The sequence below is a fragment of the Pyrenophora tritici-repentis genome, chromosome 9, assembly GCF_003171515.1.
Source record: "Pyrenophora tritici-repentis strain M4 chromosome 9, whole genome shotgun sequence".
Lineage (NCBI taxonomy): Eukaryota > Fungi > Ascomycota > Dothideomycetes > Pleosporales > Pleosporaceae > Pyrenophora > Pyrenophora tritici-repentis.
This window is the reverse complement of record NC_089398.1, coordinates 889,849-917,245: the sequence shown is the minus strand read 5'-3', so window position 1 is coordinate 917,245 and position 27,397 is coordinate 889,849. Positions and strand designations below refer to the sequence as shown.

Sequence of the window (27,397 nt, the reverse complement as noted above, 5' to 3'; positions counted from 1 at the left end):
TATGCCCCACCAAAACTATCATTGCATCAATGATAATGACACGGCCCGAACACCGGACTTAACCACCGTTGCCACCAAATCAAAGAACTTCTGTCAGCGTCAGCGCCACTTGTAATGACGAAAGAACATTAATACCGTTTCTCGGACCTCGGAAAAAGTACAACTCCGCATGATGATCAGTGTACATATGGAGGGGATGCCACTCCGCTTAGGGCGTGCTCGTAAACTAAACGTCTACGCCCCAACATCAATTGCACCATATCCGCCAACTAAGCCGAAATGACACGAGTTCTGTTGACAGGAGGCAGTGGCTTCATCGCCGCGCATACACTCGACGTCCTCCTAGACCACGGACATAGCGTGGTTACCACTGTGCGGACGCAGGACAAGGCAGACAAGATCAAAGAGTCCTACAAGAGCTATGTCGAGAAAGGTCAATTGGGGTTTGTCATTGTGCCAGATATCGCACAGCCGGACGCTTTTGAACAGGCTGTCGTCTCCGATCCTCCGTTCGAGGTTGTATTACATACCGCGAGTCCCTTTCATTACAACGTGACTGATGTCCAGAAAGTAAGTGCGCTTGCTAAGACCCAACCAACACCATTCGCTGACAAGATAGGATCTGCTTGACCCCGCGATAGTTGGAACTACGTCTATACTGAAATCGATCAAGGCGCATGCGCCCTCCGTTAAGCACGTAGTCGTTACCTCGTCATACGCCGCCATTGTACACCCCCGCAAGGGCTACTGGCCTGGACATGTCTACTCAGAGGACGACTGGGACCCCATCACGCTAGAGGAGGCTAAGGAGAACCCAATGACGGGATATCGAGCAAGCAAGACATTTGCTGAGAAAGCAGCATGGGACTTTGTGGAGAATGAGAAACCTAACTTCTCACTCTCGACCATTAACCCCCCGATGGTTTTCGGGCCAATAGTGAGTAGTCAAGGCACACCCACTTGAATGTGATCTCTGACAGTGACCAAGGTCCACGCTCTTGACAGCTTAGACAACCTCAACACATCGAATAAATTCATGCTGAGCGTTGCCCAGGGCAAATGTAAGGATGAGATCCCGAACAACATGCCGCCCCAGCACCTTTGGGTAGATGTACGCGACGTGGCCGAAGCACACGTGGCTGCATTTGAAAAGCCGGAAGCTGCCAACAAGCGCTTCTTTGTCACTGCAGGCTACTACTCCAACAAGGATATTTGCGATGCCATCAGGAAGAACTTTCCTGCATTGAAGGACCTGCCGAGCGAGTCTACACCCGGCGGCGACTATCCAGAAGGTGCCCCTGGCAAGGGCATGTACGGATACAACAACAAGCGATCAGTCGAGATCCTTGGTCTGAAGTACAGGACGTTGGAGGAATCCATGGTCGACTGCATCAAGTCATTCCAGAAGAAGGGGTTGTAAAGCGTCATGGTCGGGAGAAGAATGATAATTCAATGGATGCGCATTCGAATGGCTATATAGACCACCTAGAGTATACCCTCGAGCGAAAGCGTTGGTATAGACAGTATGAATGATGATCTGGGAAAAGGCATGTCAGCAAGCACACCTAAAATATAATAGAAAGTACAAGTTGTAGATGCGCAATCAGCCTGTTGAGCTTGAAATTTTTTGGACTTCACCGTCGTTTGACTCGGAAATTATCGTTATGTGATCATCATAATGCGATAGGAATAAGAAGAAGAGGAAGAGTGCTTACATTGGAGGTGCTGGTGCGGTTGGCCACAAGGCGCTGCATTAAGCGCAATGGTGGCCGGTAATGGTGTTGAGACTCGAGAAGTAAGGAAGGAGCTTCGAAGAAAATGGCCGGCGCGGCACAAGGTCGGGCCGCATCTTTCCAAGTCTAGCGCATGCCCCACCAACGAAGCATGACCGATGGCGGGGAGTGACAGCAAAAGCCCAAACATCATCTCGAGGCTTCCACCCGATTCTGCACTCTAGCCGTCGCGCGCATACCCGGCAAGCCCAAACATCTTTCTGATTCCAACCTCACGGCTCAAGAAACCGACAAACCGCAAAGATGTGTAAGTTGGCTACTTCTACCCCGCCACCAGCATCCTTGGATGCGCCCAGAGTAGAAAGCTGGGAAGCTTGTTGTGCCTGAACCTATGTGTGTGGGAACGGGTTCCTACTTGCTCTGCGGCTCTTTCCTTATTGAATATCTGGCACTTTTCTGTTTTGCATCGTGTCTTGCAGAAAGCAGTATACGCAGAACTGACCTTCCGTGCAGCCGACTTCAACGCCATTGCCCGTATGTATCACCCACCGCACGGAGCGTGAAGACAGTCATGTCGCGCCGACGTATTCTTCCACGAGCGCTCCTCCGGTCGTACCGCGACTGATGCAGCTCTAGAGCAGTTCGTCCAGTTCTACTACAAGACTTTCGATGAGAACCGCGCCGGTCTCGCCCAGCTCTACGTATGCGGTCCTACATGAGCGCATAGATCAGCAGCTGCTCACAACAGTCACAGAAGGAAACCTCGATGCTCACCTTTGAAGCGCAAGGAACTCAGGGATCAGCCGCTATCGTAGAGAAGCTCCAGGTAACGATGAGTGTATCTACAGAGAGAGCATAGAACTGATTTGTGGGAAGAACTTGCCATTCCAGCAGATACAGCACCGCACCGACACGGTCGATGCACAGCCTTCCGCCGACGATGGTATCCTCGTTCTAGTCACCGGTGCGCTTCTGGCAAGTACTTTCCGCATTCTCAGGTCGAACTTCAGCTAACTAGTCATAGCTCGGAGGCGAAGACAAGCCAATGAGCTTCACCCAGGCTTTCCAGCTCAAGAACGCCGAGGGGAGCTGGTATGTTCTTAATGATGTCTTCCGTCTCGTATACCCCGCCGCATAGGCTGCTTGTTCACACTTCAAGTCCGATTCGTTGAAAGTGGTGAAACTTCAGACAGCAAGATGTTTCTGATGGCGACGGTTATTGATACGGTTGATGGTTTGAACATTGAGCATTCTTGTGGGCGACAGCTTGCATGGCAGATGATGTCAATGCTGTAGCATCTAGCCTTCAGCTGCTGATGGGTTTGGTTAGAACATTTCGAAATCGACATCAGCATTGTTTTCTGTACTTTCTAGCCTGTCTACGGGTGCTTGTTGTGACCCGCTGCACGTTTCCGAGCCCTTTCCACCTATCTAGGCATGCGGGTTTCCGCAGCACGTGAGCGGAAGAGAGCTTTGCCGCCATTTCTCCGCCCCACGCTCACTTGCCGAAGCTCCATGCCATGCTTCCCTTGGGTCCGGAGCTTAGCTAACAACAACCATGGCTTCATCATGCGGCAATAGCCAAACATTTCTTAGTCGACCAAAGTGTCTGCCTTTCTGTTTTCTTCTCCTACCGCTACCTTGAACCCTCTGTTATTATCTACAGTTGCACTGCCACATAGCATCTCATCATGGCTTTCGTGCAGAAGGGTCTGAAGAACATTTTGCAGAAAAGCCCCAACGACGTGGTTTTCCTTTCAGCATTGCGCACACCAGTTACGAGAGCAAAAAAAGGTGGATTGCGCGATGCATATGATCATGAACTTTTGGGTGCAGTACGCCAACTCTAGGACCCCAAAACATGGCTCTCAATACTGACGGCATTGTAGGTGCTTAAAGCCACAAGAACGAAATTCCCGAATCTCGATCCTGCGAAGATAGACGATGTATGCATTGGTACAGTCCTCGCTGAACTCGGTGGCTCGAAGGCTGGCCGTATGGCTGCCAACCACGTCGGTATTCCCACGACAACATCATTCAGCACTGTAAACCGCGCGTGCGCATCCGGTCTCTCCGCAATTACTTCGATCGCAAACTCGATAGCTGTCGGGCAAATTGATATAGGTATTGCAGGAGGCATGGAAAGCATGACACGCAACTACGGCAGCAGGGCTATACCAACAGAGCTCTGGCCTGAGATGAAAGACAGCCCAGTCAAGGAAGCGCGAGAGTGCATCATGAGCATGGGTATCACATCGGAGAACGTTGCGCAGCGCTATGGCGTTAACCGCGCAGATCAGGACGCCTTTGCCGCACAATCGCAACAAAGGGCTGCCCGGGCGCAACAGAACGGCAACTTTGACGACGAGATCGTACCTGTTACGACACGTTGGATAGAGCCGGAAACTCCGGAGAGTCAAAAACAAGTTACTGTTACAAAGGATGACGGCATTCGGCCAGGAACCACAATCGAGAAGCTTGCCGCCATGAAACCAGCGTTCAAGGCGGATGGCACAAGCACGGCAGGAAACAGCAGTCAGGTCTCAGACGGAGCGAGTGCAGCGCTCATGATGCGCCGTTCTACCGCCACAGCTCTTGGTCTAGAAAAGCAAATCATTGGAAAGTGGGCCGGTACACAAGTCGTGGGTTGTTCGCCTGATGAAATGGGTGTTGGACCCGCTCTAGCCATCCCCAAGCTTTTGAACTACACTGGTCTGCAGACCTCAGATGTAAATGTCTGGGAAATTAATGAAGCGTTTGCTAGTCAAGCACTCTACTGCGTCAGGAAATTGGGTCTGGAGGGCAAGATGGACAAGGTCAACCCTAACGGAGGTGCGATTGCTCTAGGTCATCCTTTGGGAGCGACAAGTGGCAGGATGCTTGCGACACTGTTGAGTGAAATGGGCAGGAGTGGAGAGCAAGTTGGTGTACTGAGCAAATGCATTGGTACTGGGATGGGCATGGCTAGTTTGATTATTCGCGAGTAGAAGATGCAGTGCAATGTAAATTGGTCTTGCATGGGGTATCAAAATGTAGTAGCTGTCAAAAAATACTTAACAGTGTGGGTAAGCACCTAATAGTCGTTTCTGGCGGCTACAGTGGCCTTTGTACACTAGTATGTCAAGTATTTTATAGCACCCGGGTGCTTACGACGCTATGATGACGACTGATTGTATAGACCTCATGGACTATCCTATTTCCCTTTGTCGGCCTTTTTCTTTGAGCGTTCTGCTAGGATCTCATCAAGAAAACTTTTTGGTTTAGTCTTCGTTCTTTGGGGGGCAGGCTGTGCAACTTCCGCCTCCTCGTCGTCGTCCTGGGTTGGCTCAACATCGACCTGGGTGTCTGCGATTACATTCTCTTTTGTTTCATCTTCGTTGTTTGCATTGGCTGCTAGTCGCTTCGTTCTCGACTCTTCGTCTTCGTCGTCGCTAACCACCTTTCTCGGCGCCTGTTTCTCTTTTTTCTTTTGCCTCTTTGATTTGAAAGTTGCAGCCCGACCCTCTTCTTCGTCACTTTCTTCTTTCTTTGCGACGTTCTGCTTGGCATATTGTTGGGCCTTGGTGGCTGGTTTCGATCTTGCTGCCTCTTGCTTCGCAGCAATGTGAGCTTTTGCTTTCCTTTTGCCAATCAACTGCTGCAGTAGCTTGTCGTCTGATGTTGGTATTCTCTTGGTGAAACTGCCATCCTCAATGTCTTTGGGTAATACACCGCCAAGACCGATTCTGAATATTGATCAGAATTTCGTCTGGACACTGGATAATGCGCATTTACCTGTCGTGTGCGTAATTTTGTTTGAGATCTTGGTCATCATCGTCATTTTGCGTTTTGGCAGCACTACCCACAGAGTCCCAGTCGGGTCGCGAACCATATAGCGACGCCAGGAGCTTCTGTCCTTTTGCTTCAAGCAGACTTATGCGATTTGCGATGACGTCGCCATCATTATTTCTCTTTGACATGATTGCGCAATTAGTTGAGGTTGATCAAGTCTTCGTTGGTCTTCCTGAAGCGTTCCCGGCCGCGATATTTTTGAGGACCCGGTTCATTCTCGGCACGCTAGCAGACGGCCGCAACAGGCCTATGAAGCAGCAACATCAACGGAGCTGTGCAATCCAGTCAACCCACCCCCCGACCTCGTACATACATCCAAACGTGTGTCTGCCACTCAGACATCATGTACAACTTTGCCCGCGCCCGGCCGCTGGCTCGCGCTGTTCGCGCTGCTGCTGTAAGTGCACCGACATGCTCCGCAAGCTGCAGAAGCCTCTTACGCACTCTGCCCGCAATTGACAGGACATGCTAATTGAACGCAGGAGACCCCATTGAGGCGCTCTGTCATTCAGCAAAGAAGAGGCCTCGCAATCCACGAATACAGGTCCGCTGCCCTGCTCGAGTCGGTACGAAGGCCCTCCGCATATTGAACATTCTCGGCCACGCAGACATCTAATACGAACCTCAGTATGGCATTGGCGTACCCAAGGGCGGTGTCGCTGAGAGCGGCGCCGAGGCAGAGAAGATTGCCAAGGACATTGGTATGCGCCAGCGGGAATGAAAAGACAGTTCTAGGCTAATGTGTATAGGCGGAGAGGACGCTGTCATCAAGGCCCAGGTCCTTGCTGGAGGTCGTGGAAAGGGAACATTTGACAACGGCTTTAAGGGCGGTGTCAGAGTCGTCTACTCGTACGCTAGCTCGCGATCATACGGCACCTCAGCCAACATCTAACACAGCATGCAGTCCCCGCGAAGCCTCTATCCTCGCTGAACAGATGATCGGTCACAAGCTCATCACCAAGCAAACTGGAGCCGCCGGCCGGCTCTGCAACTCCGTCTTCATCGTGGACCGCAAGTTTGCGCGCCGAGAGTTCTACCTCGCCATCCTCATGGACCGCGCTTCACAAGGACCCGTCATCGTTGCCTCGTCGCAAGGTGGCATGGACATTGAGACAGTTGCAAAGGAGCACCCCGAGGCTATCATCACCACTCCCGTTGACATTCACACCGGCGTTACTGACGAGATGGCGCGCAACATTGCGACCGACCTCGGCTTCTCCGAGCAATGCATCGAAGACGCCAAGGACACTATCCAGAAGCTGTACAAGGTCTTCATGGAGAAGGATGCTACTCAGATCGAGATCAACCCCCTCTCGGAGACCACTGACCACCAGGTTCTCGCTATGGATGCAAAGCTCAACTTTGACGACAACGCCGACTTCCGCCAGAAGGAGGTCTTCTCATGGAGGGACTTGACCCAAGAGGACCCCGAGGAGGTCAAGGCCGCCAAGGTTGGTCTCAACTTTATCAAGCTCGACGGTGACATTGGCTGCCTCGTCAACGGTGCCGGTCTCGCCATGGCCACCATGGACATCATCAAGCTGAACGGTGGTACCCCCGCCAACTTCTTGGACGTTGGTGGCGGTGCTACACCCGAGGCCATCAGGCAAGCGTTTGACCTCATCACCAGTGACCCCAAGGTCACTGCCATCTTCGTCAACATCTTCGGTGGTATCGTGCGCTGCGATGCTATCGCCAAGGGTTTAATCCAGGTTGTCCAGGAGATGAACCTCAAGACCCCGGTTATTGCCAGGTTGCAGGGAACCAACATGGAGGCAGCTCAGAAGCTCGTAAGTCAATTCACACAGCATTGAAACTGAAATTTTATGTCTGCTAACTTGCCGTACAGCTCAACGACTCAGGCCTCAAGATCTTCTCCATTGATGACCTACAGGCCGCCGCTGAGAAGTCTGTCCAATTCAGCAAGGTTGTCAAGATGGCTCGCGATATTGATGTCGGTGTCGAATTTACTCTCGGTATTTAAGCACCGGTGTGGCAGGAACACAGTTGCTGGCTGACCTCGTTTGAGCCCAATAGGTTTATAGAATAGTAACAAGACGAGTGTGATGTGCTGTACAAGTCATTCTTCAATTTCTCTGGTATTGTTTTGATGTATTACTCAAAGGTCTCACGTGTTTCCAAAATAGATATTACGACACTGCATGGTAGAGTGCCATGCCGGTATATAGCACAGTATGAGTTGTGCAATACAAGGCTCTGTGGCGGCTCTCTTAGATCTCACGGCAACATCGAGTTGGTGCATTATGTTTGGAAGACGAGTAGAAAAACACGAACCCTTTCTCTTTTGATAATTACAGTGTCTTTTTAAGAGAGAAAAACATGTTTAAAGCCGTTCATGTACCCATGACAGCTTCACGACACCGCGCCCACGGCCGGTGGATCGGCTTATTAATACGAGCTCTGTCACATATGCAGCGAAGCCGTCATTTTTGACCTTTTTTTCACAGAGGCGTTGGGACATCTTGGGTATAGAGAAGATGATTTTGGTCGTTTAGAGTCGGAGGTACTTGGGATTTACAGGGGGACACAGGATGCTAGGTCACACGCGACATACGAGGTTTCTCTTTCGCTTTTTTTTCTTAAAGTATCGAGGAAGTCTTGGGAAAGAGGATGAGCTCATTCAAACGTACGTCTTCTTTTAGGTCAAACGTGATAAGTTTAGTGGTCGTAGGAGAGAAACAGGAGGAAAGGGGGCAAAAGTTATGTACGTGATACTTGTCGCCTTTATTTCGGTGGCTTCATCCAATGATGCTGAGATATTCTTAGGGAGATGTGTAGAAAGAAGTCGTTTTTGAGTCTCTTCGGTGCGTGTGGAGATGCTGTAGTTTCTGGGTAACAGGAGGGCCGATATGACAACAGTTCCTGGGCATTTTGAATAAATGTTTACAGGGAGGAACATCAAGCAGTGCTTCGTACCCTTATAGAAAAATAGAAAAAAAACCAAACACTATTCACATGAGGCGGTTCTATCTAGGAACAAAGAAAGGGAGCTGTGTGAAAGGAAGTAGGAAAGAAGAGGGAGAGAGGAGGTATTTATACGGCTACCCAAGGCTGGGTCCCGCAGAGTATGGCAAGATACTTGTAATTTGGATTCTCCATGTAAGAGAGAGCTGCTATTTCTAGAAAAATAAGCAACGTTCCTGTCTTTCCGTGTATGAGGACAAGTATTTGCTAGACTCGGTCGATCGGTCTGATAGCATGCCTATATGTTTCGCCAACTTTTCAAATCATATGCGCTCTCCCATAACTTTTACAGAGTGCCACAGAGCCAAACATGTTACTGTTGGATCCCTTTTTTAGAATATCAAACAGGAGCAGGCAAAAGCTCAAAGGTCCCACCACCACGCATTTTAGAGTTATTATCAGTTTTAGTGGGTTTTCAAGTGGGTAGAAAGACGGAGTGAGTGTTCATATACAGTATGCAGAGTAGAGACATACAATTAGTCTCAGAAGTCCGGCAGGCTTCCGTGCTCAGCCGAGACAGGCCATGTATATGTGATGCTGTTGTTTTGAGCAGGCTATCCACGCATGCCACTGAGATTTTTCCCGGGTTTTCTTTGCAAAGGGCCCCAGGACGCTTTTCAGTTGTAGTAAAAGCACAGGAAAACGCTGCACATTCATGCTTGCTTAATCAAGCGATTTCCAATTGTGGAAATAACGGGAACTGTAATTCATAATTCCCAGGATCAAGGATTTTAAACTACCCTAGGAGTTTGCTGAAAAGCAGAGCAAAGGGTGCGAAACAAACCGAACGTATACGCAGTCGGAGTAGAGACAGGCAAGCCCTCTACATGGCTCTTTCCCTGGTGCCATGTAATACTTGACATACCAGTGTAAAAAGGCCACTGTAGTCGCCAAGCACGCGGCGCCTACTTACTCACACTGTCAAGTATTTTATGACACCTAGTTGTTTCCATGCTGTGATTTCGAAGTTTCCGGGATCAACAAGTCATAATGCTCGGGCAAAGACTCATACTCAGACTCATTAAAGCTTTGCAGGGTAGTTTTGGTACGCCTTTCTATCACGAGAATGGCTGGAAAGACAATCGGCACAACACATCGGCTACTTGGACAACTTGTAGTAGAAACAGGCGTTAGGCGTTTACAACCTTGTAAAGCCCATGATATGTTACTCCGAGAGAGGTGTCTTCTTTTCAGCACCAGTAGTGAATTAGTGCGAGAGCAGGATCTATTCATAGAGTTATAAGCATAGAAAGACGGAAGCGTAACACGCAGTGCAGCGCCAAACAAATGATAGCGACACTTGGGTGTCATAAGATACTTGTCATACTTGTGTACAAAGCCCCCAGGCCATGCCTATTAAGTGCTTATGACACCCAGGTGGCGGGATGAACGATGAGCGATGGATGGATCCAGTAATGCAGGCGCGAAGTCGGTAGGCGTTAGTCTAAAACGAGCCGAGGAGGCGCTAACCGAACAGCGTTACCCGTAGGCAGCCGACAGGAATGACTAAGAGAGATCGGAAGGTGCCCATCCCGATTGGCGTTCACTCTGGCACGGATTTGCAGATATCTGAACGTTGCTGAAGTCGCAAGCTGTTCACATGTCGGACGAGATCAAGTATCAAATCGGGTTCGGACGGGAAGATAATGTCGCTTGGGGAACTACTGGCCTTGTCGTCGTCGATAGACCATCCAAGTCGGTTATCAAAACCCTCCTTCACGAGGATTATTCCGATCTCGTCTTGAGAAAGCAGCAGATCTATGAAAGATTTACTCAACAAGGAGGTCATCAAGGAATACTCCGTTATTATGGAATCGTTGGATCTGGTATTCGACTGGAATACGCCCCGAAAGGCAACCTACGATCGTTCAACAGCCAGAACAAGGTCGACGACAAGTTACGATTGCAATGGGTCGTCCAAATTGCGCAGGCACTCAGTATAGTTCGTCTCGTTGGAGTTGTTCATGGGGATCTAACTTGCTACAATGTGTTTCTGAACGAAAAGTTGAATGCTAAGCTAGCTGACTTCGTTAGATCTTCTCTGAACGGTTCCCCACTCCTCATCGCGGTGACACCAAGTCACGAATATCCAGGACCTGCCTTGTCTGTTCAAGGGGATCTTTTTGCGTTTGGATCTGTTTTATATGAGATTATGACTGGCAATGTTCCTTACGCAGACTTGACCGAAGACGAGATTCTTGACCGATACGTGAAACGCGATTTTCCTGACACGGATTTTCTGCGGGTCATTGGAGAAATAACCAGGAAGTGCTGGCAAGGGCAATATCATGGATTTGATATGGTTGTTGGGGACCTAAGTGGTATTTCTCAATCTCTAAATTGAAGTATGACATTTATGTTTTCTAGTACTCCGCAATGAAGTTTTTTCAAACGAACTACAAAAAAAAGTCGACAAAAAAATAAGCTTCCGCCAGCTTAAAGGATTCTACAAAAGACGTTGATAGTCGGCACACAAAAAGAAGTATGACATTTATAGAGGTGTTTTTGAACGTAGTAGACGTAAAGCACTGCAAAGATTACCTCATTTCCTGAGATTCCAATCAACTTATACCAAACTCTCCCTTCAACGTCAGCCTCAGTAAATCCTTCTCCACAATCTCCTCCTTCTTTTTCAAAAGATCCTCCACATCCCAATTGGCAGCAACAAAGCGACCGCTCAGAAACCTAGCCTTCTCTTGACACAGCCACACCGCAGTGCCACCGACAAGTTCCGGATTGTCATTGTTGAACAGGGAGCGAAAAGGCTCACGCAGCATATCCGTAGCAACTAGACCGGGGTGCATAGAAACGGCGGTAACATTTGTATACTCTGCGGCGACATACGTAGCCAGCGCATCGACGATAAACTTTGACATAAAGTAAGCACCAAGCGGCGGTATTGTGAAGAAGGTCTGCCAGGAGCTGACATTGACAATAGTAGCGCGCGTCTCAGGACTCGGCAGTAAGTGTAAGAAGGAGCGAATGAGGAGATAGTTTCCCTTGCCATTGACCTCCTAATAGGAAACATGTTACTATAGGCTAGCAACGTTGAGCGTTTTTGTTTCTCCAACCAACGACAACCCTTGCTGCGCGTCATCTTGTCGGGTGCGGACTTACAAATTGCGCCACCATTCATCCGGGTCTGTTTCGTGCAGCTTCGGTCCGTCTCCGGTCGCGGCGCCGGCTGCGTTTATTAGGATATCTGCATGGCCAAACTTGCTTTGGATGCAGCGAAAAGCGGCGTCGATGGATGCTGTGTCGGATATGTCCAATGGGCATGTGAGAGTTTCGATACTCGGGTCAACTTCCTTGACCGATGCTTCTGTTGCTGCGAGCTTATCGGCGTTGGACGCTAGGAGCACGACGCCTCTCACATGTGCTTTGACAAAAGCTGGAACCATGGCCTGTGCAGTAGTTCGTTAGCTTGATATACAACCGGTACAGTACTGGTACTTCCCCACGGACTGTGCGGAGTTCCGTAGTTACACCTGAGCTGTTGACTTCGGACGTACCAAAGCCCCGATTCCTCGTGAGGCACCTATTATAATAGCAACTTTGCCGGTCAAGCTATGCTCAGGAAGACTCGGGTCTATGCCGGGTAAGCGTCTTGATGTGCATTCTTTGTGAATTGCATAGACGTGACATAGAAGTCTTTTGGGAGCTTGCTCAAATCTGCCATGTCTACAGGTTGATCAAAACACAAAAACAAATTCGCTTCAGTAGGAAGGAGCGACTGGTCATACAAATGTCAAGGCTGCTAGGTAGACGACACCTGAGAGACGTTACACAGCCCTGTATCCCGCTTTCAGCCTCTGAACATCCTTCCCCCCTCTACCCCCACTCATCAGACAGGCGGGCTCTGGATATACATGCCGTACTTCAACAATTATCAATGGCAATGTGAAAATTTGGGAGTCGTGGTGCAGATGTGAGGCGATGATCGTGACTTGTATCGGCTTAGCGTGGGAACTAGTACGTCGGGCGCAGTCCCTCTTTATCACCACATGTCCACCACTAAGGGACGGGTACACGCCGACTAAATTTTCCCCGGCCCGATCACGTATTGTTTATCCACTATTTTCACCATGTTGCTGCTTTCGTAATGTTTTCTTACTTGCGCGTCAATTGTCTTAGCTTGGGGCTCATATGATATCTCCTCGAGGTCACTTTTGCGATATAGTTTGCGTTTTTCGATGGCAGTTGAAACTTCGTATTGTATGTCAAGTTAGCAGTCGTGCGGGTTGACAGGGTATGATGTAGCCGCATGAATATCATGCCCAACTACTGTGGGGGCCATGTCCACATGGCCTGTCTGCCAGCGCGTTGATCGATGTGGAGTAGACATCTGCAAAAGTATAAACGCTTGACAGGTTTCCGGTCGTCTTTTGCTCATACACCGGATGGAAGTATTCTACAATTATGGGTGCAGATGAGTTGAATCACTGAACTTAGTCCTTGAGCAATTGTGTTCGTTACCTTGGCGCATAACTTGGCGCGATTACCTCTAAAGGTCCTATCCAAAGATATACCTTGGTGAATTGGATTTGAAACAGATCGCTGCTATCATCGCTGCTTAGGCAGCTTGCCGTCGACATGGTGCTTCACACAGAGCTCGGCCCAAACCTTACGGCTGCCGTCCTCCTGACGGGAACGCTAGCTTTTCTCACCATGGGCATGCGAGTGTACACGAGAATCACAAAACGAAACTGGGGAACCGATGATTGGATCATGTTATTTGGCTGCGTGTGTAAACTCAGTCTTACAAGTGGTTTAGAACACGCTTAGCTCACCGATAATAGATACCGCTGCTTACCCTTACCATTGTTACCGCCCTTGGTTCCTATCATGGAATTGGTGCCAAGGATAGCACTCTCGCACGACCAAATAATGAGAGTTATGTTGAACTAGCATACTTTGTCCGCGACATCCTCTCCTTCACGTATGTAATGAATGACTGACCATGGCCAGTATTTCTTCCTCTATGAGGTTTTCTACTGCACTTCGATAATCTTTGTCAAGCTAAGCACAGACTTGTCAACAATCAATCAGATCGGCATGATTGATTCCTATCTAGGTTAAAGGCTGCCTAATGAAGTAATTCTTTAACCCATATAGGAATCAATCATGTCGATCGATTGATTGTTGACAAGTCTGGCTAAGCATCGCTTTCATGCTGAACCGTATAGCTGGCCGAAGAGTAGTCTTCGTCTACATCAACTACGGTATCATGTGTCTTTGTGCAACCACCAACCTAGGGGCAGCGCTATATGTCATCTTCCAGTGTGATCCTGTTAGGTAAAATACCGATTTGAGGCCTCTTGAGCTTAGAACTGACCATCCTGCAGCGCTGCTTGGAAATCAGATCTTAGAGGAAAAGGATATTGTGATACACAGTTACATCTTCAGAATGTGTACTTCTTCTGCACATCAGTTAATATCTTCACCGACTGGGCTACAGCGCTCATGCCTATTCCGCTACTATGGAAAGTTCAAATGAGCAAGAACACTAAAGTCTCCGTCGCCGGCATCCTCGGTTTAGGCATCTTGTACACCAACCCCTTCAATCTCATCCTATCTACCATCTATTACTAACAAATGCATTAGTACATCAGTCACAGGGTTAGTTCGCTTGAAGTATACTGTAAGCCTAACCAGCAAAGACGAATTTTTATGTAAGTCCGCTTGTTCTGCTCGTGCAGCATTCTTGTCAAATCTGACATCTCAAAGATGGTCTCGCCAAGATACTCATCTGGGGTTATGCAGAGCCAGCGCTGGGTATGCTCGTTGGAAACATATCAACGCTGCGCCCGTTGTTCCACCGTATCCTGCATCTCGGGGCAAATGGCTCAGACCAAGCAAACACACGGGGGGGAACAACCGGAATTGTCAGTAGCAAAAGGCAATCCAATGCCTGTAGACCCTTTGACTTTGACTTTGAGTTGGGTATAGCCGCGGAAAACATATTTGAGAGTCAGTTGTCGACACAAATCCATGGTGGTCGAAGTGCCTCAGGGAGCGAAACTGAAAGTCAGAAGGAATCTAGGGAGAAGGGTAGGATTGTTGTTAGTCAGCAGGTAGAAGTCAGCCACCAGTGATTACGCAGAGACTGAAGAAGCGACGAGTGAAATACATGATTTGGTAGTTCGTTGGATACGATATGATACATGCAGTCCATAGCAGTCGCAATCTACTGCTTCTGCTCACCACCAACGCTCTTGGTTCCAGCCTTGGTAGTGTCACCAACAGCATTTCCAGCCGCTAGAATGTCATTAGCAGCTCATCTGTATTGTTCCCTTCTATCAAATGACATACCTTTCGTAGTATCTCCAAGCCCGCTAGTGATTCCCGTCACAGCATCCCCAAGGCCCTTGCCTCCAGCAGCAACAACATTTCCCGTTGTATCAGTCACGCCTTGAACACCCTTGCCCACTGTATTTGTTGCCGCGCCTAGTGTGTTTCCTGCATGGTCAGAACTATGTTCCAACACGGGTTTCGACTTGATAGGTGGTCTGTCGTGCTAGAGGGTACATACCGAGTCCACTTGCCGCGGTGCCGAAGAAGCCTAGCGAACTTGTTAGTTTGATGATCGTTTCCCCTTTGTTCTGTAGCAAAGGATCAAAGGGGGCATTTAATCCAGAGCAAGCATATACATACCCTTCTGTTGCTGCCCGTCCTGGTCAGACATATTCGCTTTGTAGATCGAGATGAGCTTGTGTGTGGATCAGATATGGCTATTGCTTTATTTGCTCAGATGCGAGTTTGAGTATTGCAGTGGCATGTAGTTGTCAAGCTGAGTTCATGCTTTAAGGAGTTTGCTGTTGTCCTTATGACGTAACTGCCTGCCTCTGCTTCTCACCCCTGCGAGACCCCTCATCTGAGCCGTGTAACGCTCTTACCGCCTGCCATGTCCCACAGTTAAATGGACATTACCTCACATCACTAGTAAGAAGGTATATACGTCACTTCGAAGTAAACCCAAAACGCGGATAAGTAATCGCAACCATGACAAGCATTAGGGCACAAGTCTTCAGATCTCCACTGTATTTTAACTAGACCAAACTATAAACACAAGAGGCACATCCTTGAAGCATGGCTTTCATGAATCTTGCTCTCGTGCAGTAAAATTTCCGTTGCAAGCGCAAGCCTAAGCACACTTGCCATCGTCGGCGGCGCTGCATCCTCAAACCACCGCGGGTTGTAAACGCAGGAAAGAAGAGAAGAAGAGAAATGACATGAACAAGGGTGGTGAGATTATGAAAATCTCCACAGAGAAGACGGTACTACTTTGATCTCTGTCCCACGGAACCCTGTTACAAGTCATAGTATGGAAAAATAAAAGGAAAAGCAAACAGGAAAGACCAAGGCCCCAGTATACCCATGACGCTCGTGAATGCGTGTGGTATGGCCGTCTCCTTTGTTCAGATCCGGAACGCCGTCATGATTTGTACATTTCCGTAAGAAACATGCGCATGAAAACAGCCGAGAGTTGTATCATTTCACCAAAAAGGCTCGGGCGCCCATCCATGAAACCCATCACTCGACAACAAGGAAACTTTTGGAACCCACCAGTCTTGAAAGTCACAGGAAAGAAACCCCGCGAAATGCAAAACAATGCGCGCTGAGATGCCCCCGTCTATGCAACGAAACAAGCGATTAGATTACCGCGTGCGGCGTGGTCTATGGGTATAACCGTCACGCGCTCGAACGAAGAAAGGTCATCACTCCGAAGGCTTTGCCTCCGGGTCGGCGGCAGACTCTTCTGCAGCGTTTGATGTGGCGGCCTCACCAGCGTCTTCGTTGCCAAGGGCTGCTAATGCACTATTGTAATGTCAGTGTGATTCTCAAGTGCTATCAAAATGTGGCTTACCTGAAAGCATTTGCGTGGGCCGTTGTCTCCTTCTCCTTCTGCACAGGTGGAGTGCCAGTGCGGGAGGAGGCACCAGAGTCCTCGCCACGACCGCCCATCATACCAGGGCCAAGGCCACGACGGCCACTGCCGCTGCGGCTACCAAGCATGGAAGGCCCGAGTGCTCCAGCGTTGTTGAGGTTGCGTCCAGAGGCACCCTTGGAGAGCTTACGGAGGTCGTCCATCTGTACACGGCTACCAGTGTCTGGGGGAGGCTGCATGCCACCACCAGAGAACGAGCGAGCATCGCCACGGCCCATTGGCAGACGGCCACCACCACCACCGCGCTGGTTCGAACGGGTACGCTCCATCTCGGCGTTCTGTTGAGCCTGCAGAGCCTCTTGATGAATTTCGGCGATTGTCTTGGGACCCTTGAGGATGTCCTTGGATTTCCAGCCAGCCTTGCGCATGTCGACGGTGTCGAGTAACATGAATCGCATACGCGACGGAAGCCCGTCCATGTTCATAACCTTCTCGATGCGTTCAAAGTACATGTTAATCATCTTGGGGCCAGCCTCGGCACCTTCCATGGTTTGACCAACTGTGCGGAGCAACTTGACCAAACTCTCGATAGCAGCCTCGTCAGGAAGACCCTCGAAATCCAGAAGCTTGAGCACACACTCGTGCATGATGCGCAGAGTCAACATGCCAAGCTTGTAAAGCTCACCAATGAACTGAATAAGACCGAGACCCTTTCGCTTGGCAGCAGCAGCGATGTAGTACTCGTCTGACAACAGCTTGGCTTCCTTTCCATCCTCTGGAGCGTCAGGCAGGTTGACTTCCCAACCACGCTCAAACTCCTCCTGACAGCGGTTGAGAAGGTACTTTCGGAAAAGGGCACCACCAACGACTGGCTGGCCGTGCTTGTCGCGGACGTTCTCATCCTTGATCTCGGTGCTCATGGTTTGCAGCATGCGGCTACAGAACTTGGCGTACATGGAAGACCAATGGCTCTCATCACAAGCCTTCTCAAACGTAAGCTGAATGACTTGGCGAAGGGTGCGACCGTCGGTCTCATCCTTGGACTGAGCAGCAATCTCGAGAATCTGATCGGAGATCTTGTCGAACTTCTCGGGCGTCATCTTGTTGAGGGCGGCCTTGACCTTACGCTGCACCATATCAGGAGCCATATGGCCAGCACCCATCTGTGCTTGAACAGCAACAGGCTGGGTGAGTGATGTGGGTACCCAACCAGTTTGCGAGCGGGACAATGCCTTGACCTCCTGACCAGCAGTCAAAGGCATCTGTTTGGCTTCCTGCGCGTTGTTGTTACCTCCGCGACGGCTGCCACCACCTCCCTTGCCACGCGAGCTACCAACACGAGGCGAGTTGGGTCCACCGTGGGGCATGCTCTGATAGGAGCTGGTACGTGCCATGGGGGGAGCCATAGGGAAAGAAGTGGCACGGCTTCCACCTAGAACGACATGAGCAAGAGGGTTTGTCATAGAGCCACCACGTCCGCTTTGGGATTGCTGGAAACGCTGTTCGGATGTCGTACCTGCCGGGAGAGTGCGACCTCCCGAGAATCCACCGCCTTGGAACTGGCCCATGACGTTGCCAGCACCAGGTCCTGAACGAGAAGGTTGTCGGCCGCCCATCATGGAGCCAGGACGGGCGGATGGAGGACCGCGAGCTGAAGCAGGCTCGTCGCCAACTGTCTCCTTCAACTTCAAGTCCCAGTCGACGGAAGGTTTCTCCTTGAAGACATCCTGGAACTGCAGCAAGAAGTCTTTGTCGTATTGACGACCCTTACTCCTGTTGCTGTTGTTCAGGGCTGGGTTAGGACTGGCCACTCCCTGGGGGTACATGACCTCAGCACGAACTTCGAGGAATCGTGCAGTCTTGAGCGCCTGCATACCAGCAGTTGGTTGTGCGGGCTCAACAGACTTGTTCGTCTCGAGTTTGAGAGCAGCCGGCTTTGGCTTTGATCCACCAGTAGGAGTCTTTGATGGCGCAGGGGCAACGACTGCGGGCTCGGGGGGTGCTGAGTCCTCGCTAGGTTCAGTCTGAGAAGCACCGGGGCCGAACATGGTGTTCTTTTTCAGACCAGCGAAGAGAGCCTTGTCCTTGGCCTCACGTTCAGCCTTTTGCTCTGGAGTCTCTGCTGCACGAGCTGCCTCGGCCTCTTCCGCCTCGCGCTCGAGTTTTCGGAGACGCTCTTCTTCTTGCTTGACTTTCTCAGCAGCGTTGGCCTTCTCAGCTTCAGCCTTCTTTTTCTTCTCTTCAGCGTAGCGTGCCTCGTCTTCTTCACGCTTGCGCTCTTCCTCTTCCATCTCAGCAATCATACGCTCCATCTCTTCGTCTTCAAGACGCTTCTTCTCAGCAGCATCTGTCTCAGCCTTCTTGGCTGCTTCAGCGTCTTCTTTCTCCTTGGCCTCCTTAGCAGCCTTGGCCTCTTCCTCTTCCTTGGCTGCAAGCTTAGCATTGGCTTCAGCCTTGGCCTCCTCTTCGGTAGCCTCCTTTGCCTTCTTCTCCGCTTCTTCTTGAAGACGCAGCTTCTCTTGGAATTGCTTAACGAAGTCTGCCTTCTTAGCGGCGGTGTCTTCAGCACGAGTAGAATCAGAGGCACTAGGTGCGCGTAATGGCGGGGTAGGCGTGGCAGCAATAGCTGGGGATCGAGGGGCGGCAGGTGGTGCGGAGACCACAGCAGGTGGCGCTGGGGAAGCACCTTTCTTGGCAAAATCAACCACTTCGCCATCAGCTACGTATTGTTAGCATGAAGTTTTCAAAATAGTGCAATATGTAGAAACTTTACCATTCTTGATTACAATAGCCTTGCTCTTGGTCTTGGGGCGCTCAAAGCTCGAGTTAGGCACTGGACTGGCAGCAGTGATACTAGGAGTGTGCGTGTGCGAGATGTGGTTTACGTTGGTCATTGCGGGGGTAGAGGGCTGCGGAACAGCAGAAGGCGGGCGCTCTGACATGTTGGAAGGAGTGCGAGACATGCTCTGGGCCTGAGGCTGGTGGCCGTACGGGGGAACTCCGTAGGGAGTCGGTTGCATCTGCGGGGGAAAGCCACGTCCAGGGCTGGCGGGAACACCTGGGTAATGGATGGACTGCTGCAGTCCGTAGCCTTGTTGGTAGAAGTTGTTGTACGGGTCTAGCGCAGGTTGAGGCATGCCGTACATGTTCTGCGTTGGCATCAATGTTAGGTAGTGTTCAATGATTTGGGTGAAATTTAAATAGGAAATCTGGTGGGTATGGAAATTGTTGGGTCAGGATCCCGTGCTTCGGCGCACAGAACCAGGATATGTGGATTGAAAAACAAAAAAACGGTCAAGTTAACAAAGGGTCTACGAACCTGTTGCGGGTATTGCTGCCCTGGGTAGTATGGCATGCCCTGAGGATTGGCTAACTGCTGCTGGTGATGCATTGTAGCTGGTGTCATAGCCGGGCTACGATTCTGAGTGTAGGGAGAGCGCTGTTGCATCGGACCCGGAGGCTGGAATGGTGGGGCATGACCCCGCCCCATGCCATGAGGCAGAGGGCGGTATGGTTGAGGTGACTGGTTCGCCATTTGTGGGTTGTAATGACCTTGGGGGTATCCTCCGCGTCCGCCTCTGTTAGGAGCATAGCCTCGACCCATGTTGGCGTTACTCATATCGCTGTGTGCAGACTGCGAGGACTCGCGGCGCAAATGTTGGGCTTGTGGGAGCGCGTGCGAGTTGGGTTGGGGAGGCATGGAGGGACGAGTCTGTGGCTGAGTTAGAGCGTGAGGCTGACAGGCAGGGCGCGGACTTACGTTAGGCTCAGTGCTTTCACCGCCCTGACCGCCAAAGACCAAATTTGGCCGTGTGGGCAACCCGTCGGGCTTGGGACCTCCAGAAACAGGCGTGGGGATAGGCGATGGTGAATGCGCAGGTGAGGCGACGCGCGGGTTCTGCGCCTGCGGGTTCAGGTTTCCCTGCACTACAGGCGAGGCGTGCGCGGGGGCTGGTGAGCCGGCGAGCGACCCGAACTTGATGCCAGAGGGCGGGCCGCCTGTGGTGGCAACAGGGGGTGTCTGCTTGATCTGAACCGACGACTTGCGGCTGTGTTCGTGGAGGTTGCCGTTGCCGTTGGGGCCACCGCTCACAATGGTGGGCATGGCAGGAATAGCGGGCTTGATGGCGCTGTTACCATTCACCGGGGAAACAGACGAGCTCTTGCCATGCTGAGGTCCTCCCACTGCCACGGGAGGCGCTGCGCTGGACACGATCGTGGGTTTGGTCGCGTTGGCGTAAGAGCTCCTGGCAGTGGGTTGAGCCGATCCAGCGGCCACGGTAGCGGACGATCCTGTAGAGGAGCTGTTCGCGGTCGTAGACGAGGAAGCGGCAATCGGCGGGGTTTGCGAGTTCGAGATGGGATTACTCATGGACTCGGTGGTGGGTGAGGTGGTTGTGAGAGTTCGGTCTGTGGCTCGCGCAATCGCTACCTAGGTGCGGTCGGATGACGTTGTTGCTGGAATCCCAGATTCGAGCGTTGGAGAATCTGCAGTATTAATGAGTTGCCGGAACGACAAACTCGGGGTGCAGAAAAGAGCGTCGTCGGCTACGAAGAGAAGAGGTCAACTCCTTTTGGGAAGGGCGTTGGAGGCTGTCCGAGCGCTTCAGTGAAGGAGTCTCGGCAGGTATCCTTGTCCGGAGAATGGATTTCGACGAATTAATTCGTGAAATCGGCGAGCGGGTCTTGTGATTATCACGGAGACCGCTGCGTGTGTAGGTGATGAATGTTCTCGCGATGGAGAGACGGGTGTGTGGAGGGGAGATGGTTGGGCTCTTTCGAAAATTGTTTGAGTGCCAGGCTAAGCCACAACGAGGGTGCTGGCCTAGCCGAGCCGTGGGATGCCAGGCTCAACATTCAACGCCCACACCAGTTAAGGCGATTTCTTTATAATGGTACCGGCAGCTGGTCCATGGTACGTTCAGTGCAGTACCGATTTCTATATCGTCGTTGGACGGTAATGCCTAGGATTGTGCGCAATCGTCTTTTCCTTCGGTTACACAAGGCAAGAGCGAGGCAACACCAAAACAGCACAACAGGACGGCATCACCAAAGCAAAGTGCATCACATAACCAGAGTTCGGGCTATAGACCCTGTAGTATCTTCTGATTCCATCGGAACACGATACATATCCATGCGTATAGTTCGGCAGAAGCAATCTCAAATGACTGCCGGGAGGGGCACGATGCCCAGACGATATCGACTATTGTGCGCTGTGGCAACAGCAAGAGAGGTAGTGACGGTAGGAGGCTGTGCGCCTGGAAAACGCCATCCCAGAGAGCACCACGCATCATATCCGTTGTCTACAATTGGTGTATCGTGCCAACTCAACACAATTCGAGGCAAACACACTTCAGGCCTGTGCCCTCTGCTGCCTCGCTGACGTGTACCCGGAAACCACTTGATTATGGGTCAGGGACAGTCGGTTACTTTGAACTCATACAAGAGACAAAGCGTCCGTTGTCAGAACCGTTGCACTACTGTTACTATTGTCGCAATCAAGAGAAAAAGTGTAAAGCGATTGACGTCGTCCTGCACAATGACGCTGTGGTCTCCGGGTGGACCATTCACATGCCAGACATCTCCGCCTTAACTCCACTGTCATGTGAGAACCCCTCTCTTGTATCTTCGCCACTGTCGACAAACCTGGTCACGTCATATCTGATCAGCTTGCTTTTGCAATTGCAATGTCTTGTACCAAATATCATCTGAATGCGCATCTTGCATTGGCAGTAGGTGATGCGTTGGATCTTGGTTCAAACTAACAGGCTCAGCCGAATTTTGACAGGTGCACGGTCTCAAGGCCCTTCCGGTGTGAGACGCCTACGCGACTTTGTGCGAAACTACGGTCAGAATACTACAAACATATCGTTCAACTACGGTACGGTACAAGTATTGGAAAACCACCACTTGACTGAGATATTCAGTCGCTTGTCGGAGTGCTTGGCTAGTGCACAAAATTTCACATGTCAACATGATACCGACTGCTGCCAATCGCTGCTCGTGGATTGCCAATACTCAACATGGCCACAGTCATCTCGCGGCGGTCATCACTCAAATCTTACTATGACTCACTCATTCCGGTGACACAGGAGCACGGCTAGGTGAGAAGCCGAATGGAGCTGCCGGAAGCCTGGCGTGCAGCGTCGCATTAGCTGCGCGGCGGCGCCCAAGCCGCGGGTTTGTATGCGCCGGCAACACAGCAGAAGAAATGTTGTGGTATCAGACAGTTCCGAACACGACTTATCTGAAACCCTGAAACCCTGTTGCGGGTACGACGCAGCGAGCCTTAATGTCAGGTACGGAAGCATGCTAGAAGGCGTTGAGGGCAACGTTGGTGTGACCTTTATACCTGGGGTTGGCCTCAGACTTGAGCTGTGCACTGGCATGTGGAGCTCTATTGCGACAGATGAGGATAGTCGTGCTTCTGGCTTTGCGCATGGCAATTACATGTTTTGCAGATGGCGTGTGCCCGAATTCTGTTCGCTTAAGCTGGACTGTACGTATGACAATCGACGATTCTGAGGGTGTGGGGGGAATGATGAAGAAGGCAAAGAAGGGCACTGACGACTTCGTGTTCGGCTCTTCGAGGACAGTGTTGATTCAGCGGCTCCAGGAAGTTCCACCTCTCATGGACCAGGCGCAGGGTGACGTGCCTCGGCGACGTGCTCGTCGTCTGCAAGAGCCGTCGCAAGTGTGTGGCAGCCTCTCCCTTTTGAACGCAAGCCCGCATGCCGTAGCTTGCAGTTGAGGCGCGTCATAAGGTTTGTCGATGGCGCAAGCCTGCCGTCCTCCGATCGTTGGCCACGCTGGCGCTGGACTCTCGTAGCTCGTATCGTCTCGATGATCGCCATGCGCCGTAGCAGCGCAGGTCAACGGGTGAGGAGCGAAGTCCGGGCACTAAGGACGCCTCCCAATCCTCTGGCGCAGGCGCTCGAGGTATACGGTAGAGAAGTTTAGAAGTGAGTTGGCCATGGCGTAGGTGGCCGTGTTTGCTTGTTTTGCTCCATGTACAGTGCCGGCCGTGGCGGCAGCTGAGAAAGTGTGTGTGGAGAAAGCAATGCAGGTCGAAGATGAGATGTGGAAGTTCGTGCTTCCCGTCCGCGTCCTTGCACTTGCACTTGCACGTTGCGTTATCCCGTCCCGCTCTTTGCTGGTTCTCGAGGCGCTGGGCGCGAGAATCTGCCCGACACCATCAACACCAAACTTGCCCATACCAGCAGCTATCGCGAAGCATGGGTCTTCAGTGGTGCACATGGGCGAGGCTTCTTGTGCAAGGCTACATTCCTACTCGCTTCGCGGCGCCGATGACTTTGTACCGGTACGTACTCTTGCACGGCGAGCGCTACCACAAGCCACAGACACCCCGGCTCGTTGGCGGAGCGCCATGTTGGCAATGCAGCCTACCGATATGTACACGTGATCACATATGTCCTCTTCCACCAATCGCTAGTAGCACGACTCTTCACTCCGCGCTCAAACCAGTCTCTGCCAATGGCAATGGCACCTGCGGCGGAGCTTCCGGACCGCTGCAGCAACCTCTTTCGTGCAAGGCTGATCCTCTACGACTCCATCTTGCCTTGCCCTGCCTTACTCCACGATTCTCCTCGGCTCTTGACAAATCTAATGGCGTCTTGTACGTGCGTGCGTGCGTGCGTGCGTGCTGTCGTCATGTGTAAGCTTTGCATGCCATGGTTGGGCGGAAATGTTCCTGTCGAACCAGCCGGTATTCAGCCGGGATGACTGGCAGTTGCATGCTACCTACAGGCAGGCCCCTTACTCATCTTCAGGCACATCGTTCCGGACTCCTTGGAAACCCTTTCCTAACCATGACGGCGTCTCTGGTGTAGCCCGTCCAGGTCGCGGACAATAAATCTGGTAGCGCCTTTTCCCCCGCCCTGGCAACCTCAGTGGTTAGCCAACACCTGGCCACCGACGACGACCGATGGTGAGCAAAGCGGACGAGTCGGACAACAGGCGCCGTGTAAAAGCAGCGATAGGGTACGCTAGTCCGCTCGTGCTGCACCTGATGTGCTCCACAGCTAAGTGAACGGTAGCCCTGGAGCGTTCTGTCGGAATGGCGTACCGCATCGCGACGGCCTTGCGCCATGGGTGGAACCCCAAACTAACTTCACAGTCGCCATGCTCCTGTCATCCATGGCTATGGGCCTGAGTCGTATTCACTCGAGACCGTTGTTTTCCATGGCTCGGCCCTTGTAGATACGACGTGAGTCCGGAGCTAATACACTCAGCACATAGCACCGTACAAGCTACTTGGGAAAACTATCCCAACATGGCAGGGCCCCATCACACCGCCACGAAAAACATGCACGACGAGCCTCATCGCACATATTCAGCCGATGAATTCACATCACACGCCCAAAATGCCGTACCTAGACGCTGCAGCTGAAAGCTTTGCCCATTCACAAAGTCGCATGCCCCGAACCATGTACCATGCTCCACCACTTCTGGACTCGACCTTGGGAGCTTCTCGAAACACCACCGCTTGGAAGAAGAGGTTATGCCATTACCCAATTCGCCCGCCTCAAACCCTACCCCGCCCCGGTAATGCCCAGCCATTATTGAGCCTAAGCTCTCGTTCTTTGGTCGTTGTCTGGTTCTGCACCAAACCCGCCTGCGGCTACTAATCAATCTAACAACTGCCAGCAACAGCCGTTGATTAACTCTAATCAAGTTAAGATCCACACCTATCCTGTTCCTCGCCCAAATGCCGACCCCACAGCCCCAGCCAGACGCCTACCGATGTAAGATAGATGATATCGGGGTGTCACGCAGCCGCCATCCTGCGTGCTGCCACACCCCTGTCCGCTGGCACGAACCGTGACTATCCATGTCCTTAACTGACCTCGAACATTGGTGATGTGTTCATCCTGTTTAATGCACCTATTGGAAGCGAGAGCGCCACCACCATCCATGACTTCTTTCCCCGCAAAAAGGCTAAAAATCTCATCTTGTCAAAATGAGGAAATCTGCGAAAATTGCCAGAATTCGAGATTGACTAATACGAGACGTGGAGAACACGAGATGAGGTGCATGGTTCGCATGACCCGAAGCTACACAGCAGTACAGTAGCAACAAAGGCCGAAGATGAAGCACGTTACGCATTCAATCACAATGCCCGTCATCTCCACGTTGTGGTCTGCTCTCGTACTCGCAAAGGCAGTGTCCCCATGATCCCGAGGTTCGCAGTCATCGTCCGATCCCACTAGAAAGCCGCACGTACACGCATGTACAAGGCATCGTGGAAGGCTAACGAGTAAGAGTAAGAAGAAACGACAACAAACCATGGCGAGAGCCATGTTTTCCTGACCATGAATTTAGCCACCTGTACCAAAGATTTTACCCCCATGTCGCTATTCTTTCGGATTTTCCCTTGTCATAGCCGTCCCTTCCCTGCTGCTGTACGTTCCGACCATCCTCGGCCCACCCAGCTAGCACACCCCGCCAGCTCAGCTGAGCAAAGCCATACCGCAACCGCATTAGCCACGACGACGCAACCTCATCGCAAGCTGGCAACCGCGTTCCTGAGCCTCAAAAAAACAAGCCGAAGTATGGGCTGTGTATGGCGCCAAGCGAACTTATAACCCATGCCGAGATGTTATCTACCAAAGAAAGCGCCACTCACTCCACTCACACACACACAGTACTGTACTAGTCGTACGTACTAGCAGTACTGTACATGCACACTTGACCTGCACGTTTATCGTCTCCCATCCTGGCTAGTTCAGGCCCGGATCAAGTAGTCTGGGGTAAATGGGCAAGGGAAGAGCTATAGTGTGGAGATGATTAAGGTCTCGGACCTTGTTGTGCCACTTTCCGACTACTTTTCCCCTCACCCTCCCTCCTTCCCCCCATACCACTGCATCCATACCCGGGGCTCGTTAAAGTTGAACCACGCTTGGGGTATGCAAGTCCATCTTGCGGCAGGGATCCTGCACGCCTTCGCCCAATGGCTGCATGTGGATGTGCAAATGTTTAATATCAAGAGGCGCACCTTTGCGACCCTGGTGGCGGATGGGGTCATGTGGTAAGGTGATTTTCACCATCCCAGACCTTCTGGAAGCTGTAGTGTTTAGATTGGAGGCTGGGGTTGTGTTAGGGGTGGCGCCTTTGGCGGCGGCCGTCGGAGTGCTGAGGGGGGTGATGTGAGGGCTGGAGATGGCGCAACTACTGTGAGGAGGGTATGGGATCGACGGCGGATGAGGGACGCCGCTTGGTAGTGGAAGCTTTCTGGAAGCATGATTCGGGGGAGGGGGCATGGGTACATGGTGCTTGGGGGGGGGCGTGACCTGCGGCTTGGAAGTAGTGATGGTGATATTGGTAGCGTGAATGCGTATTCCGAGGTCGATGATATAGGAAGGTTAGGCTTGAGACGGATACGCGGAGATTGAAAGTCAGGGAACAGAGAGATTGGGAGAGAAACTGGTGCAGCAAAAGGATTTGGGCGAGTATCTTCCCGCGGTAGGGTTTGACAGGTTGCGTGAGTAAGTTGAGGCTGTACTACTGCCTCTTGCATATACTTTTCATATACTCAAGATACGACGGGCAAACGTCGGAGATATCGCAGTGGCGAAAATACAAACATCAACGACAACAATAATAGCAACAGCGAGAACATGACCTATCAAATTGGTTGCCAATGCCCACGATGCCAGATGCAAACATCACAAGAGCTCCCACGATAAGACACCCCTGTGTCCATCATCGTATTCTCAACGAAGTACCCCCAACTCACCTAGGTACTTATCCACAATGCAATATACTACTACCCTATCACTTCCTATCTCACCGTCTCATCATGACTGTCGTCCAAATCCTTTTGACACAGATCCAGCATCTTGCCTCCCAATTCAGAAAAGCAGCAAGTAACAGCTAAGTCGCCGGTGATGGCCGTCAAGGCGAGCCTCGACCCCATAAGCCCGGATTTTCGGAGGAAATG

At 51.4% G+C, this 27,397-nt stretch overlaps 10 protein-coding genes across 10 annotated transcripts; 6 read left to right on the top strand and 4 right to left on the bottom strand.

Moving 5' to 3' along the window:
* Nucleotides 1–279: 279 nt before the first annotated feature.
* On the top strand, nt 280–1,420 carry PtrM4_147110 (NADPH-dependent methylglyoxal reductase GRE2; the record flags this gene model as incomplete). Its single annotated transcript, XM_001938811.1, has 3 exons — nt 280–570; nt 620–937; nt 989–1,420. 3 exons carry the CDS (start codon nt 280–282, stop codon nt 1,418–1,420), a joined length of 1,041 nt encoding a protein of 346 aa, XP_001938846.1.
* Nucleotides 1,421–2,304: 884 nt separating this feature from the next.
* Nucleotides 2,305–2,871, top strand: PtrM4_147100 (putative nuclear transport factor 2 protein; the record flags this gene model as incomplete). The annotated part of the gene is made up of 5 exons (XM_066109903.1): nt 2,305–2,317; nt 2,370–2,434; nt 2,488–2,559; nt 2,610–2,684; nt 2,758–2,871. 5 exons carry the CDS (start codon nt 2,305–2,307, stop codon nt 2,869–2,871), a joined length of 339 nt encoding a protein of 112 aa, XP_065959886.1.
* A 553-nt stretch (nt 2,872–3,424) lies between these two features.
* PtrM4_147090 (PaaJ, Acetyl-CoA acetyltransferase) lies at nt 3,425–4,720 on the top strand (the record flags this gene model as incomplete). The annotated part of the gene is made up of 2 exons (XM_001938813.1): nt 3,425–3,568; nt 3,623–4,720. The coding sequence occupies 2 exons, from the start codon at nt 3,425–3,427 to the stop codon at nt 4,718–4,720; spliced, it is 1,242 nt and encodes a 413-aa protein (XP_001938848.1).
* Nucleotides 4,721–4,926: 206 nt separating this feature from the next.
* PtrM4_147080 (DUF3245 domain containing protein) lies at nt 4,927–5,692 on the bottom strand (the record flags this gene model as incomplete). The annotated part of the gene is made up of 3 exons (XM_066109902.1): nt 4,927–5,123; nt 5,235–5,458; nt 5,508–5,692. 3 exons carry the CDS (start codon nt 5,690–5,692, stop codon nt 4,927–4,929), a joined length of 606 nt encoding a protein of 201 aa, XP_065959885.1.
* A 215-nt stretch (nt 5,693–5,907) lies between these two features.
* PtrM4_147070 (SucC, Succinyl-CoA synthetase, beta subunit) lies at nt 5,908–7,609 on the top strand (the record flags this gene model as incomplete). The annotated part of the gene is made up of 7 exons (XM_066109901.1): nt 5,908–5,961; nt 6,047–6,130; nt 6,193–6,265; nt 6,314–6,413; nt 6,469–7,354; nt 7,414–7,540; nt 7,602–7,609. 7 exons carry the CDS (start codon nt 5,908–5,910, stop codon nt 7,607–7,609), a joined length of 1,332 nt encoding a protein of 443 aa, XP_065959884.1.
* A 2,540-nt stretch (nt 7,610–10,149) lies between these two features.
* On the top strand, nt 10,150–10,893 carry PtrM4_147060 (SPS1, Serine-threonine protein kinase; the record flags this gene model as incomplete). The annotated part of the gene is made up of 1 exon (XM_001938816.2): nt 10,150–10,893. The coding sequence occupies one exon, from the start codon at nt 10,150–10,152 to the stop codon at nt 10,891–10,893; it is 744 nt and encodes a 247-aa protein (XP_001938851.2).
* A 217-nt stretch (nt 10,894–11,110) lies between these two features.
* PtrM4_147050 (FabG, Dehydrogenase with different specificities (related to short-chain alcohol dehydrogenase)) lies at nt 11,111–11,681 on the bottom strand (the record flags this gene model as incomplete). Its single annotated transcript, XM_066109900.1, has 2 exons — nt 11,111–11,563; nt 11,667–11,681. 2 exons carry the CDS (start codon nt 11,679–11,681, stop codon nt 11,111–11,113), a joined length of 468 nt encoding a protein of 155 aa, XP_065959883.1.
* A 1,461-nt stretch (nt 11,682–13,142) lies between these two features.
* On the top strand, nt 13,143–14,644 carry PtrM4_147040 (uncharacterized protein; the record flags this gene model as incomplete). Its single annotated transcript, XM_066109899.1, has 5 exons — nt 13,143–13,292; nt 13,349–13,488; nt 13,895–14,095; nt 14,154–14,221; nt 14,277–14,644. 5 exons carry the CDS (start codon nt 13,143–13,145, stop codon nt 14,642–14,644), a joined length of 927 nt encoding a protein of 308 aa, XP_065959882.1.
* Nucleotides 14,645–14,736: 92 nt separating this feature from the next.
* Nucleotides 14,737–15,234, bottom strand: PtrM4_147030 (GRAN domain containing protein; the record flags this gene model as incomplete). The annotated part of the gene is made up of 4 exons (XM_066109898.1): nt 14,737–14,807; nt 14,862–15,008; nt 15,082–15,111; nt 15,204–15,234. 4 exons carry the CDS (start codon nt 15,232–15,234, stop codon nt 14,737–14,739), a joined length of 279 nt encoding a protein of 92 aa, XP_065959881.1.
* Nucleotides 15,235–16,267: 1,033 nt separating this feature from the next.
* Nucleotides 16,268–20,809, bottom strand: PtrM4_147020 (eukaryotic initiation factor 4F subunit p130; the record flags this gene model as incomplete). Its single annotated transcript, XM_066109897.1, has 5 exons — nt 16,268–16,367; nt 16,417–19,156; nt 19,211–19,586; nt 19,757–20,149; nt 20,198–20,809. The coding sequence occupies 5 exons, from the start codon at nt 20,807–20,809 to the stop codon at nt 16,268–16,270; spliced, it is 4,221 nt and encodes a 1,406-aa protein (XP_065959880.1).
* Between the last annotated feature and the right edge of the window lie 6,588 nt (nt 20,810–27,397).